The sequence below is a fragment of the Phragmites australis genome, chromosome 15 (genome assembly GCF_958298935.1).
Source record: "Phragmites australis chromosome 15, lpPhrAust1.1, whole genome shotgun sequence".
NCBI classification, from domain to species: Eukaryota; Viridiplantae; Streptophyta; class Magnoliopsida; order Poales; family Poaceae; genus Phragmites; species Phragmites australis.
Genome location: NC_084935.1, coordinates 27,152,570 through 27,165,581, shown reverse-complemented (window position 1 = coordinate 27,165,581; position 13,012 = coordinate 27,152,570). Strand labels below are relative to the sequence as shown.

Here is a 13,012-nt window from a genome sequence, read left to right as displayed (position 1 = left end):
CTTTCCGCAAAATCTAAAAGACTCTACAACCTTATCCTTGATCTACCCATAAACATCTAATATTCCCCCCTTGAGGTAGGACTTGCTGAATACCTTATGTACTCACACTTGCTAATTATGGACCCAGATGATCCAGAGGCCGACTTCGTCGAAAGAGAAGATGAAGATTAGAGAAGCTGGTTTCGTCTACACTCAAGCTGCCTGTAGGGTATGTGTCGCTTTTGCGTGTTTCCGTTGTGCTGTGAGGGTTTGTTAATTTATGCCTGTGGGTCTTGTTGTAATGAACTATGTGTTATGCCTTATTATCGTATTTAATCAATGTATGTCTGTGATGTCTACTTCTGCTGGAATTCGTGCATACCAGCTACTGATCCAGGGACTGGTATGAGCTACACGAGGTGACCCTAAAGGAGGGGTCCGACAATGTTATTAGGTACCAACTTTAGATTGGTGGCATAGATGCAAATTTGTCTTAGAATTTAACGTTCTCGAAATAGAGGGGGCTAGATTAAGGGGTGTTTTGGGAAAATTCCCCAACGCAACGAGCGAATAGCCGAATACCAAGTACGCGGAAAGCAAATTATGTGACATCGGGTATCACACGTAGATTCCTATCTCTGCATGACACGTGTTTTTTTATCACATCTGCACGTAAATACGCAAATCATTAGATCCAAAATATATGACATAGATAAAGATCTCACAAAAATCTCTCTTATAGATCTTACATAATTTACTTCAAAGTACGCGGAGCCTGGCTTTTACTGCTTCCATCACCCAAATATTCCTTCAGAAACAAAAGGCAACAGAAAATCTACTTTCTCCAGGGCTAAAAGTCCCACACTCCAACGTCAGCGCGCCGGCCATGCGGATCGATGAGCCTGCCACATCATCCTCCACTAAAATACTCGCGCACGCTCCGCGCAAAATGACCGAAACACCCCTCCCGACCAATGCAACCGCAGCGATCCCTCCTCCCACCTCCGGTCGCCGCCGACCACTCCGATGCCCGGTCCCCTGCCTCGATAAAAACTCGCCAAACCCCAAGTGGCCAAGGCGCCCGTTCGGATTGCTCGCTGCCTCTCTGCCTCCTCCTTCTCCCTCGGTTCTCGTTCTGTAAGCTCTCCTCTCCTGCTTGCTCGACTCGAAAGTTCGAATTTTTTTCTAGCTTTTGGCTGCGAGTTATTATTGAGGGCTCCAGCTCTTCTGAGCTGGATTGTGGCCAGCTCAATCTTGGACAGCTCACCGGCACGATTCCAACAGCTTCCCGACCTTCCCCCAATTCTTGGAGCCGAGCTCCGCGAAATCCACCCAAAATTGTAGTGTTTTCTTGCCAAGATTGCTGTCTTCGTCGGATTCCCGGCGGAAATCTTGAATTCTTTGCACTCCTGTCCGGGCCCGATTGGTTCCGAGCTTGAAGAGTAGCGGGTTGCATTGCGCTTGCGCCGTGTCCGTTCCGATGACGAGGGTCACCGCCGCGCTGCTCGTGGCAGCGGCGGTGGTGTGCTGGGCGGCGGCGGAGGCGGAGGGGCTGGGGATGAACTGGGGCACGCAGGCGACGCACCCGCTGCCTCCCAAGGTGGTGGTGCAGCTGCTCCGGGACAACGGCATCAAGAAGGTGAAGCTGTTCGACACCGACTTCGCCGCCATGAGCGCGCTCGCCGGCAGCGGCGTCGAGGTCATGGTGGCCATCCCGAACAACATGCTCGCCGACCTCGCCGGCGACTCCGGCAAAGCCAAGGACTGGGTCAAGAGCAACGTCAAGCGGTACGACTTCGACGGCGGCGTCACCATCAAGTGAGCCATCAATCTCTCTCTCTCTCATCAGCAGCCGCCGTGCGCCATCAATCTCTCTCTCATCAGCAGCCGCCGTGCGCCATCAATCTCTCTCTCACTAGATACGGCAAATATTCTCTATGATCACGCTGCCTTTTATGGATTCCACGGCGTTTGCAATAGGTCATGTTTAAATTGTTGTGCTTCTTAATTATCCCGCCAAGCATTCGCGACAATGATATGTTTAAATTTTTTGTGTTTTTTGGGCGCAAAGCTATCGTCTTGCAACTCTGAAGAGCATCAACCATCAAATTTGATTATTTTTTTTGGATGAGGGTGGTTGGATAGAGGGGACAGTAGTCAGTGGAGGAGGTTGTTGGCAAGATCGGTACCGTGCAGGGCATCACAATTTTCTATGAGTCGTTTTCGAATATGGAATAATGTCAACTGTGCAGGACCAGAACAAAAAATAATTGGATCTCCCTTGCTAAGGTCTAGCTGTCTTATTTATTGAGCTAGGTGTATTACATGAGTTGTTATATATGATGTATCACTATAAATGGCATTAAATAAATTAATTCGATGGTTCGAGGATGGTCCAATTGTACCAAGCATGGTCAATATTCATTGATCAATTTGTTTAGGACATGTTTGGAACATAGATAATGTCAGGATGGTTGCCATTGTTTGAATACCAATTTATTTGTAAGATAGGATATTAATTCGAAGGTTCGGTCCAGATGAACCTAGCAAGGTCAATGTTGGTTCGATTGATTGTATTTGAGGCCGTGTTTGGACCATGGGAAATAAATAAACAATCCCGTTTAATCTTTCAGGTTGATTGTACTTGAGGCCGTGTTTGGACCATGGGAAATAAATAAACAATCCCGTTTAATCTTTCAGGTAGTTAGTTGGTCTCACGGATTGATGATAATTTAGGCTATTTTCTTGTTCAAAAAAATGAATAATTTAGGTTATTTAGGGTGTTATTGTTAAAATTGAACATATAATTAGATATTTGGGGGGGGGGGGGTATTGCTTAGAAATAGTGAAAGAATTTTATAAGCTGTCATGAGACCATAAATTATTACGCACTGGTTGGACTTTAGAGTTTGTTTGGCAGAGTTTTCAGAGCAATTTTCAAAGTGGAATTGATGGGAGCTTTGTCAAGCAGTAGTTTATAGTTTTCAACTCGCAGAGTGATTCTGTGTGCGTGATTCTCTAAAATGAACTAAATGTTGGGAGCTGAGAAAACCAACTTTCCTTAATTCACTTAACTCACAGAATCACTTCCTTCGTAGAGTTTATCCAAAAGAATCACTTCAAATCACAGAGTTACTTCCCGCAGAGAATTTAAATAGCTTTACCAAACAACCCTTAATCTCCAACCCAACTGAGATCTGATTTTGTCCTTTACACCCTGCAACTAGTTGCCCTCCATCCAGTACTGATGTCCAGTTGCCCACCTCACATTTTCTGTAATTTTTTTACTGATGATCATGTGGTCGAGGGCTATTTTTTGCCAAGTTACTCATGTTGAAATATTCCGTTTTGCGCAAACCCGAACAAATTATACCGACAATTTGCTCGAGGACTAGTGTTGACTTGCAACTCGAGAATTAAACGAAAGTTAATCCTTGCCAGGTGATCGTGGAAGATGATTTTCGACAAATGAAAAGCAAGAGATTTCAGTTTATCCTACATGCTTGCCGAATGCCATGGTCACTCAGACAAGTTAGAGCTAAGATTGTTGTGATCCTCTCTTGCAGGTACGTGGCCGTCGGCAACGAGCCGTTCTTGGAGTCGTACAACGGCTCGTTCATCAACATCACCTTCCCGGCGCTGCAGAACATCCAGAATGCGCTCAACGACGCCGGCGTTGGCGACAGGATCAAGGCCACCGTCCCGCTCAACGCCGACGTGTACAACTCCCCCGCCAAGAACCCGGTGCCGTCCGCGGGCCGCTTCCGCGCCGACATCTCCGGCCTCATGACGGACATCGTCAAGTTCCTGGCCAAGAACAACGCGCCCTTCACCGTCAACATCTACCCGTTCCTGAGCCTGTACCTGAACGACAACTTCCCGCTCGACTACGCCTTCTTCGACGGCGGCGCCACGCCGGTGAACGACAACGGCATCATGTACACCAACGTGTTCGACGCCAACTTCGACACGCTGGTGGCCGCGCTCAAGGCCGTGGGGCACGGCGACATGCCCGTCATCGTCGGGGAGGTCGGCTGGCCAACTGACGGCGACAAGCACGCCAAGTCCACCTACGCGCAGCGGTTCTACGCCGGGCTGCTCAAGCGGCTGGCGGCGAACACGGGCACGCCGGCTCGGCCGAACCAGTACATCGAGGTGTACCTGTTCGGGCTGGTCGACGAGGACAGGAAGAGCGTGGCGCCGGGCAACTTCGAGCGGCACTGGGGCGTCCTCCGGTACGACGGGCAGCCCAAGTACGCCATGGACCTCACCGGGCAGGGCCGGAACACGATGCTCGTGCCGGCAAAGGGTGTGAAGTACCTGTCCAGGACGTGGTGCGCGCTGAACCCCAACGCCAAGGACCTCCGCCGGCTCGGCGCCAACATCGACTACGCGTGCACGTACGCCGACTGCACACCGCTGGGGTACGGCTCGACGTGCAACGGCATGGACACCGCCGGCAACGCCTCGTACGCGTTCAACGCCTACTACCAGGCGCAGAACCAGAAGGACGCGGCGTGCGACTTCCAGGGCCTCGCGCTGCCGACGGAGACCGACCCGTCCACGGCGTCGTGCAACTTCACCATACAGATCCAAACCTCATCGGCGGCGGCGCCGGAGTCAGTGCACGGCCGGAGCGGCGCGGCGCTCGGCGCCGTGGTGGCTGCCGTGCTAGTGGCGTTGATCCAGTTCTTGGCATTGTGGTAGGAGCTACTGCTGCCGCCCGTGGTGCTTGTGTACTCGTGTACGTGTCGGAAAGATCAATCTGCACTGTTGATTTGTTCTATTTTTTTGAAAATTTCAACCCTGCTTTGACCTTTCCAACTGGATTAGACGCTGATAATTAAGGGGACTAGAAACTGCATACATGTTCACATAAGTAGAATCAATTTGAGATATTATAATTTGAAAAAGTAAAAAAAAAAAATATCATAACAAAAGGAATTTATATATACGATGATTGAATTCAGATGACCGTGCGACACGAAGATGGATGATGTTGAGAAGATCAACGGAGGTGGCTAGCGTTGATGAGGTAGGTGCGAGCCGATGAGTGAAGGTAGTCAACACATATCAGCAGAGGTGATTAGAGTTGAGGTTATTGCTTATCAATCTGTGTAGTTGGTAGTACGGACCAGAGACTGACTAGATTTTCACAATCGTTGAAGATCTTTGGTATAGTTTTGAAAGAGAGGAAGAAAAGGATACAAGTAGATTATTATTGGTCTTTTATTGTGTGATGATCATTTATTTTGATTTAAGTTTTGAAAATAGAGCGACAGAAGAAAAGAGAGCACGTAACACGACGCGTGGAGAGTATGTTGATTATTAATTGACTAATTGATTGTGACTTTCTGTATTATAGGAGATGAGACAAGACGAGGTTAGAGAGAACTTTGATTGTGGACCGTTTGATTATATAAGATGTATGGTAAATATTGTTTGAATCTGTCACAATTCATCTATTTTATAAGTGTAAGTATAGATATTGATGTATAAAAATATAGATAATACAGTAAGTAATTGACTGAAGAAGTTACGGAGCCCTGTATCTCATGGAAATTTGACTAAAAATTGAATTTCTCAAACAAAATTAGCTTCTGGTCCTACAACGATAATTTATTTATCTACCACTAAAAAGTGTCATCTTGCTGCTTACATTTGAGCCTGGGGCTCGAAGAGGATGGAAAAATAGGGCTCGAAGAGGATGGAAAAAGAACAAATGGACACATTTTTATCACAGCATCTTTCCTTCGACTTCCCAGCAGGAGAATTCAAATTCAGCAAAGAACATGACATATCTGAAATTTTACATTGGAAAAAAGAGAAATTTAGGTTTATACCATCGTGTCAATAGCATTTTTCACTTTTGCCATCACTTATAATTTTTCGATTCATGTAATTAGTTTTAAAACTTGCTAAGCTCATATCACTAGTTGGACCGAATAAGTGGTATAAACCGAACAAGTTTTTCGATCCAAATACGTCAGTCAATTAGTGTCATAAACCGAATAATTTTTACGAACTAGTAGCATGCACCTAATAATTTAAAGACAATGACAAAAACCAAAACCACAATTGAACAAATGACATAAACTTAAATTTTCCTAAAAAGAATCCAAAATGGCTAGGTCTTCTAACCTCCAACCTGTACGTGTACATCATTTCCTCCATGGGCCGGCGGCAAGCGAACCCAAGTCCAAACCCGACACGACCGCAACCCGCTACAAAAGGCACGAGCGCCGGACCCCGAGCTCGGCCGCCGCCGCCCCATCTCGCAAACTAGGGTTCATCGCCGAAGCAGATAAACCCTAACCTTCCCTCCTCGGTCGATCCCGATTTGCGCTCCCTTTCTTCAATCTGATTCGGTTCCGTTCTTTCGCGATCTTGATTTGCTGCTTTTATTTGTTGGTTGGTTGGTTGTCTTGCCGGCTGGCCTAATATTGCAATTGTCCGCCGCTGCATCCGGTGCGGCGAACAATCTATCCTTAGTTGAGACTGAAGCCAAGGGGAGGACGTTTTCCTAGTTCTTCCCGCCTGCTTTTTAATCTCCGGCCGAGCTCTGTTTAATCCCAGGGCTCGCCGGTGAGAAAGCAGGCGAATTTCTGTTTGATTCTTTTTTGGTCTGTTTCATTTTACTAGAGTAATCTTGGTGATCAGCGTGTACCAACTGGCATGGCGAGGATGACGAAAGAAAATCAATCGGATTCCCATTGATTTCCTAAAGAAAGATGAGATCTTTAACCAGCTACTTCTGACTCAATATCCATGTCATTGGGTTGTTGTGATATTAAAATAAACAATTTTTTGAATTATTTTTCGTGTATGTCTGTGTGTGATTGCTTGGGCCCCGGTGATGTGATCAAAATATTTGCTACTCTTGATGGGGCGTGCCACGCCCCTTCTGATGATCTCAAACCACCAAGATCTCTGAGGTCCCCTGTAACTGACCATCCTGGATTCATGGTTTACAATTCTGCTCTTCTGGGATCAATCATTTTCTTTTTGTTTGCAGTAGCAGACCTGATGATTCAAGATTCAAGAACTCACTAATTTGCACGCGTGTAACTAATTGATACGTAATTTTGATTTCTGAACACCGGAATGAGTAAACTGCAAATTTAAGTTGAGTTGAGAATGTGATCACGATTCAGGTGTGGAAGGTTCTGGCTGAGTTCCGCAACATTCAGGTGTTGCTTAACACAATCCCCGATGAACGATTGCGCAACTGAAATGCTAAAATCACTGCTACGCCGAATTTGTTGGCACCATGAATCCAGAACCACCATGTTTACCCGTTCACACAAAACTACATGTATTTTGTACAACTTACGACTATTTGTGTACTACTTAGATCCAATGATTAGAATCACTTGATGGATGATGGTTCGAATACGTTGTATTTTAGTTGAATTTTAATGGTACAAGATTTTCCTTTCCTCCCTACCTCCCTGTCACGGGTGAGCCTCCTCTTGCTTATTGCTGGAGAAGGATAAATGGCTAGCCGGAAAAAGTTCACGTGTTCCAGCACACACTTGTAATATACTCCCTTCGATCTCAAATATAAGATTATCACAAATGCACCAAATATAAGTACATACTAACTCCAATTCAATTTTATGCCTTATTCTTCCATGCCTGCCTCTATTTAAATGCACCCTAACCAATATAGTAAACTTGCCTCCTATTTAACTCTACTAATAATTATTCGGCAACGTATCCATCACCTTATTTCTTGTGCCTCCAAATGGACTTATATTTCAAATTGGATGGAGTAGTAAAATCGAAAAGAAAAGAGAGAATTATCTGAGGTCCTTGGTTTTGGACTGTGAAATATTCCTTTACCGATGGACCTCTACTGGCTTAAGTTGCTTTCTCTTATGCTCCTGCTTTAGTTATAAAAAATAGATCTTTGCCTCATGCAACTAGAATAATTTCATATAGTCCTCGCAAAAAAATAAATAAATGAAACTAAGCACGATTTCTTATTCTGTGGTCTGAAAAGGTTCAGTGCTGTAGATGGCTTCATCCTTCATGGAGGCTGATCAGACAGGCACCGGTTAGAATTTAGGTCTAGCTTCTTCATGAGGACTGTGTAGACAAACACTGAATAAAATTTCAGTTATCTTGGAAGTTTTTTGATAAAAACGATTCCTTAGTGACAGAGAATATTCTATGTTGCTTTTGAAAGTCTCTTTCAGGAAAAAAAAAACAGAGTGTTAACTTCATCATCTCTGAATTCCCCAGTGATCCCTTATTTCACATAAGTCAAGGAGGGGTCACTCTCATTTGCCCCTCTCGCAATTTCTCTTTTATCTGTGACAGAGATGCAGCCTAAGCAAGGTCAAGACTCCATGACGAATCCTTTTCTCTCAGTGTTTTTCTCTCCCGGCTATAATAATCTCGTGGAACTACTCAAAAAGCCTTCCAAAATATAAGTTGATCATGAGTGTGACAAGACGAAGGCAACTGCATCTGGGCATGTATGATTGCACCTTGCAAGGGACATCACAAACAAGCCGAGGAACAGCCTGATGTCTATAATCTACTATCTCTGTTCTCAAATAGTCGTTATTTTAAAATTTTATTTTTATTTTTAAATAGATATCGTTTTAGGTTTTTAAGGTAGTATTTTACTAGAGCGTTCATATTAAAGGTTATTAGAAAGTGGAGTTTTAATTCAGTAAGTGTGATGAATTTATGGCTTTTATGTCATTAATTAAATATTAGAGAAATTAAGAGAAGTAAATATTTTATATATGAAAGAATTTATTGCAACTGCATCCGGGCATGTATGATTGCACCTTGCAAGGGACATCACAAACAAGCCAAGGAACAGCCTGATGTCTATAATCTACTATATGCTTATCTGGTACTTTATCTGATCACACGGACAAGGTAGTATTAAATAACCTCCAGGTCTAGAACAACTTTCAGCACAAGTGATACATACGAAACCGGTGACATGTCAATACCACTCCCTTCAGGACCAGAATAAGCTACCTGACGTTCAACCTTATCGTATCATCTTAAACAACGTTCAGAGGAAGCGACGACGCAAAACCGCGGCATTTTTTCAGCAGGAACTTTCGGTATAAAGCGATACACAAACAAACAGCTATCCTTTTACCAAGATACTATGCTGCTTCAGCTCTAGTTTCCTGATATGCACTTCAACCACTTCTTGCTGAGAACAAGAAGTAAAATAGCACAAGATAGGATAACGTCACTTGACAGTCATGATCACGGATAAACCATCATCGACACACAAGTAGAAAGCAATAGGATTAAATTACTGTTTGAATAGGCATATTTACATTATTACACAATCGAGAGAATTAAACCATGTTGAAGGAGAAGGATAGACACAATTCAGACCCTAGCACACTAACCCAGACCACCTGAAGGAGACTCGGGCACCCAGGAATATAAGTTGAACGATCCTTCATGGCCATCCATCAGATCTTGTTGATCTTCTCGGCTATCACAACAGGGTTCTGCTTGGCGATCTGCTCCCGGGCCGCCTTCTTGTAGTCGAAGGTGCACTCGTGGGAGTCGGTGTAACGGTGCATGGAGCAGAAGGTCCCGCCGCAGCGGCACTGGAAGCCTGTCAGCCCAACCTTCTTGCGGCAGGTCAGGCATCGGTTGCTGGGTGGCTTCGGAGGCTCCTGTGCAGCTTGCTTCTCGTCCACAGCTGCAGCGGCAGCAGGGACATCATCTCGCTTCGCTGCCTCAAATGTCTCCAATGACGTCACGGAAGAAGAGGCTATCGTGATCACCTTCTTCTCCACCACAGGGGCATCGCTTTCCATCAACTTAATGAAGTCCCTGTAGCACTTCGAGCACATATTGTTTGTCATGCTACTGCCGAAGAAACCACAGTTGTTTATGCACAATATTGGGGCCTCAGGGGCGTGGGACTCCTGCTTCCAGCTCTCTTGTGCCATTGCTATCGATGGGCTGCAGGCACACAAGTTTCACAACTCATCAGTAAGAAAGAGTAATGCAGAAATAACCACTAACATAAACCCAGTAAGAGTAACAAGAACCAGAATACATAATTCAGGGTCAGAAATAAGTAAAACCTGATGTTGAAGTATATATGCTGTACAGAAAGATACTAATGGGAAAATTGGCAGGGTAGGATGGAATCATGACTATGATTGCAGCCAATTTTATTCCTTTTTTTTTCAAAATTTGCACATGATTCAGGCTTTCAACTGAAAAACTAATATGAACTGCAACAAAGTGCCGATAAATACATCCCAAGCTTATAAAGCTCTAGCCAATTTTGTTCAACTCGTTCTGTAAGGTCTTTAAAACAAGGAACTGTTTCAAAGACTCCCCACATCTATTCAGATTAACACTAGTTGGCAGGCAAGGGGCAATGTTAGCAATCAACACCCTGTGTCAAGTTGATTCAAACATCGAGAGTTGCTATCCATGATTCTATCTTCCGTCAGCAATCCGCACCCAGTGTAAGTTAATCCAAACATCAAAAGTTGCTATCCATGATTCTAGCTTCCTGATCAGATTACTTTCCACTAGTACATACTTAGGTTGCAACTAATTGTAATACTGAAAATAATTCAAACACCACGTATCTGCCTGCTTCTCTGGCAGAACAAAACCAGCATCACATCAAACCTGCAGATCAGCACCGGAATTATTAGCCAATGCCCTGCACTCACGATGTTCTGTATGAGCTGATTTTATTCTGCTGGGCCAATGCTCCTCTATCTCATCCTTAGCCTATATAAATTGAGCATCTGCACCTTCGGTAATCAACTTCCTCAACCAACCATAGCATGAAGCCAACTTTTTTTTTGCCTCCAAGTAAAGATTGCTTGCCCACCACCGGCGCAAGGCAGGCAACCAACAGCAAAAGGCAAAGCAATCTACGCCCGCCATCCCTATAACCCAGATGCACACACAATTCACGCAGTCAAACTCCGTCCCGGCACTTCAGCCAAATGTCTAAACAATTGACCTTGCCATGCTCACCACAAAACCTCGAGCCATCGTCCCCATCATCCCTTAATAGGGCAGGCACGGCTCGCTGCTTTATCCATCCCGACGGAAGGGCCGCAAGAAACCTTCCTTATTAGCGTATATCTTCTCCATCATGTAGCGCACGTTCACGCGTGATGCGAGAGGCCACAAACAACCATGATTTGTCCTGGATGAGTTCCAGCACCCGCCGGCAACCACCTACTGTTCATCAAAAACACGCATCCTCCGCCGTTCCTAAAGGTCAAACCGCCTGCCTCACATCGCCTCCCAGGCTAAAAACTAATCACGGCCTCAAATGATGCCGAAAAAGGCACAAGAAAAATTGAAAAGCGAGCCCAAATCCTCCCCCGAAACTGCCCGATGGAACACAGCGACGCGCAAATCCGGTGCCACCAACCTCACCAGCCTAACTGACTCACGCAGATCCAACAATCACGCGTTGATCCAGGCACAGACACACGATCCTTAAAAACCAGAAAAAAAAAATCTTAAAAAAACAGGGGGAAAAACCCAACCACACCACCCGCGCGTCAACGGCGAGCCTTTACACGGAACCCCAGATCGGCCGGATCTGGGCAGGGCGAAACGAGAGGAGGCTCCAACCAACCTGTGGGCGAGACGGCACGCGACTCCTCTCCTCCGCTCCACCACGGAGAAGGTTTTTTTTTTGGGGTTGGGTTGGCGTCGCCGGAGAGAGGCAGGAGGAAGGAGGAGAGGAGGCGTCGGTTTATTTCGGGGAGGGCGGCGTGCGGTTATAAAGGCCAAGCCTTTCCCGATTCGACGGGTTGGAAATTGGAATTACTGGATCCGATTAGATTAACCGCCGCGATTAACCGGCGGGATTAACCAGTAATGGACTTCTAGAGCCTGGGGGTGGGTGGGGTCCAGACGCGTGGAGATTCGGAATCCGAGTCGACGCGTGTGGGGCCGGACGGAGCGCGGGTCCCGCGTGCCAGCGGCGGTGGACACCGGGAGCCGTTGCGGTTGGGTTTGGGTTCGGCGTGGAACGGGTCCACCGAGGACCCCTGGAGCCGTGGGCCCACTTTGCGGCGACGGGGGCGGGCCGGTTCCCTTTTGGGAGCTGCAAACGCTGGGTCTACCGACGATAATGCAGGTAGCTTGAGCATTTTTGAGCTGGCTCTAGCTTAGATCACGGGGTGTTCCATATGGGTTAAATATGTCAAAAAGTAGATAAAAAGAGTGACTCGTACTTGGTCTAGCATCGACAAAAAAAATGTGTCTTTTACCATTGCTAGTGACGTGTATAGGAAAAAGTACGACGTTTGGTACTCAGGGACGGAGTCAGGTGTGGACAATATGATGGGTTGAGAAGAGACGAATTTAAATTGATTCTAGAAACGGTTGAATTTATTCTCGTAAAATATATAATTTTCTCTTAATATTGATCAATGTATTTTTCATTCTTTAGAAGAACGAAATACAGGTCTTAGCATCTTGCGATGGATCTATGTTCCATAATCAAATTAAAACATCTTTTTTTATTCATACATAAATTTGCTTACAGTAACAAATATATACCCTTTTATATAACGAATGATCTATCCATTTAACGTCCTAATATTGTTTTTCCTAGTTTGATATAAGCTTATGATAGAAGTTGCTAAAAAAATATCTATTACTCTAGTTCGATAATAGAGTAATACAACATGAATCATGATCACTAAGGATAAATGATTTACTCTTGGTAAAGTTTGGCAAAAAAAATACTTCGTTACATATATTCATAGTTACTATACTTAGTAAATTAATTATACTTGACAATATATAATACCTGAAATATATTAAAAAATACATAAAATACTTGAAATATAGATAATAGATAAAAATGAATTTGTATGTCAATTAGCTCTTTTTTCTTTGTTTTCGTGAGTTGATGCAAAATATTTATCTTTTAGTATAAACTTATAAGGATCCCTTAATCATTCATTAATTAGAGGATTCTTTTTAAATTAAACAACACCATAATTCCTGATTACGCAAGTGATGGAGAACGTTGCTT

The 13,012-nt window shown here is 44.7% G+C and overlaps 2 protein-coding genes and 2 non-coding genes across 4 annotated transcripts; 3 read left to right on the top strand and 1 right to left on the bottom strand.

The window, feature by feature from the left end:
• The first annotated feature begins 920 nt into the window (after nt 1-920).
• On the top strand, nt 921-4,883 carry LOC133893132 (glucan endo-1,3-beta-glucosidase 8-like). The gene is made up of 2 exons (XM_062334098.1): nt 921-1,797; nt 3,546-4,883. Exons 1-2 carry the CDS (start codon nt 1,460-1,462, stop codon nt 4,684-4,686), a joined length of 1,479 nt encoding a protein of 492 aa, XP_062190082.1. The 5' UTR covers nt 921-1,459; the 3' UTR covers nt 4,687-4,883.
• A 1,774-nt stretch (nt 4,884-6,657) lies between these two features.
• LOC133894205 (small nucleolar RNA R12) lies at nt 6,658-6,742 on the top strand. The gene has a single exon (XR_009905014.1). It is a non-coding gene; the product is annotated as a small nucleolar RNA R12 (small nucleolar RNA).
• Nucleotides 6,743-6,825: 83 nt separating this feature from the next.
• On the top strand, nt 6,826-6,917 carry LOC133894199 (small nucleolar RNA SNORD24). Its single transcript, XR_009905009.1, has one exon. It is a non-coding gene; the product is annotated as a small nucleolar RNA SNORD24 (small nucleolar RNA).
• A 2,334-nt stretch (nt 6,918-9,251) lies between these two features.
• LOC133892678 (zinc finger A20 and AN1 domain-containing stress-associated protein 9-like) lies at nt 9,252-11,747 on the bottom strand. The gene is made up of 2 exons (XM_062333579.1): nt 11,600-11,747; nt 9,252-9,939 (listed from the first exon to the last, which is right to left on the bottom strand). Exon 2 carries the CDS (start codon nt 9,924-9,926, stop codon nt 9,438-9,440), a length of 489 nt encoding a protein of 162 aa, XP_062189563.1. The 5' UTR covers nt 9,927-9,939; nt 11,600-11,747; the 3' UTR covers nt 9,252-9,437.
• Between the last annotated feature and the right edge of the window lie 1,265 nt (nt 11,748-13,012).

Bases quoted from the DNA above. Each gene is read 5' to 3' on its own strand.
- LOC133893132 (XM_062334098.1), top strand. From the start codon at position 1,460: ATGACGAGGGTCACCGCCGCGCTGCTCGTGGCAGCGGCGGTGGTGTGC. The intron at 1,798-3,545 runs GTGAGCCATCAA...CCTCTCTTGCAG, and splicing joins GACGGCGGCGTCACCATCAA to GTACGTGGCCGTCGGCAACG.
- LOC133892678 (XM_062333579.1), bottom strand. From the start codon at position 9,926: ATGGCACAAGAGAGCTGGAAGCAGGAGTCCCACGCCCCTGAGGCCCCA.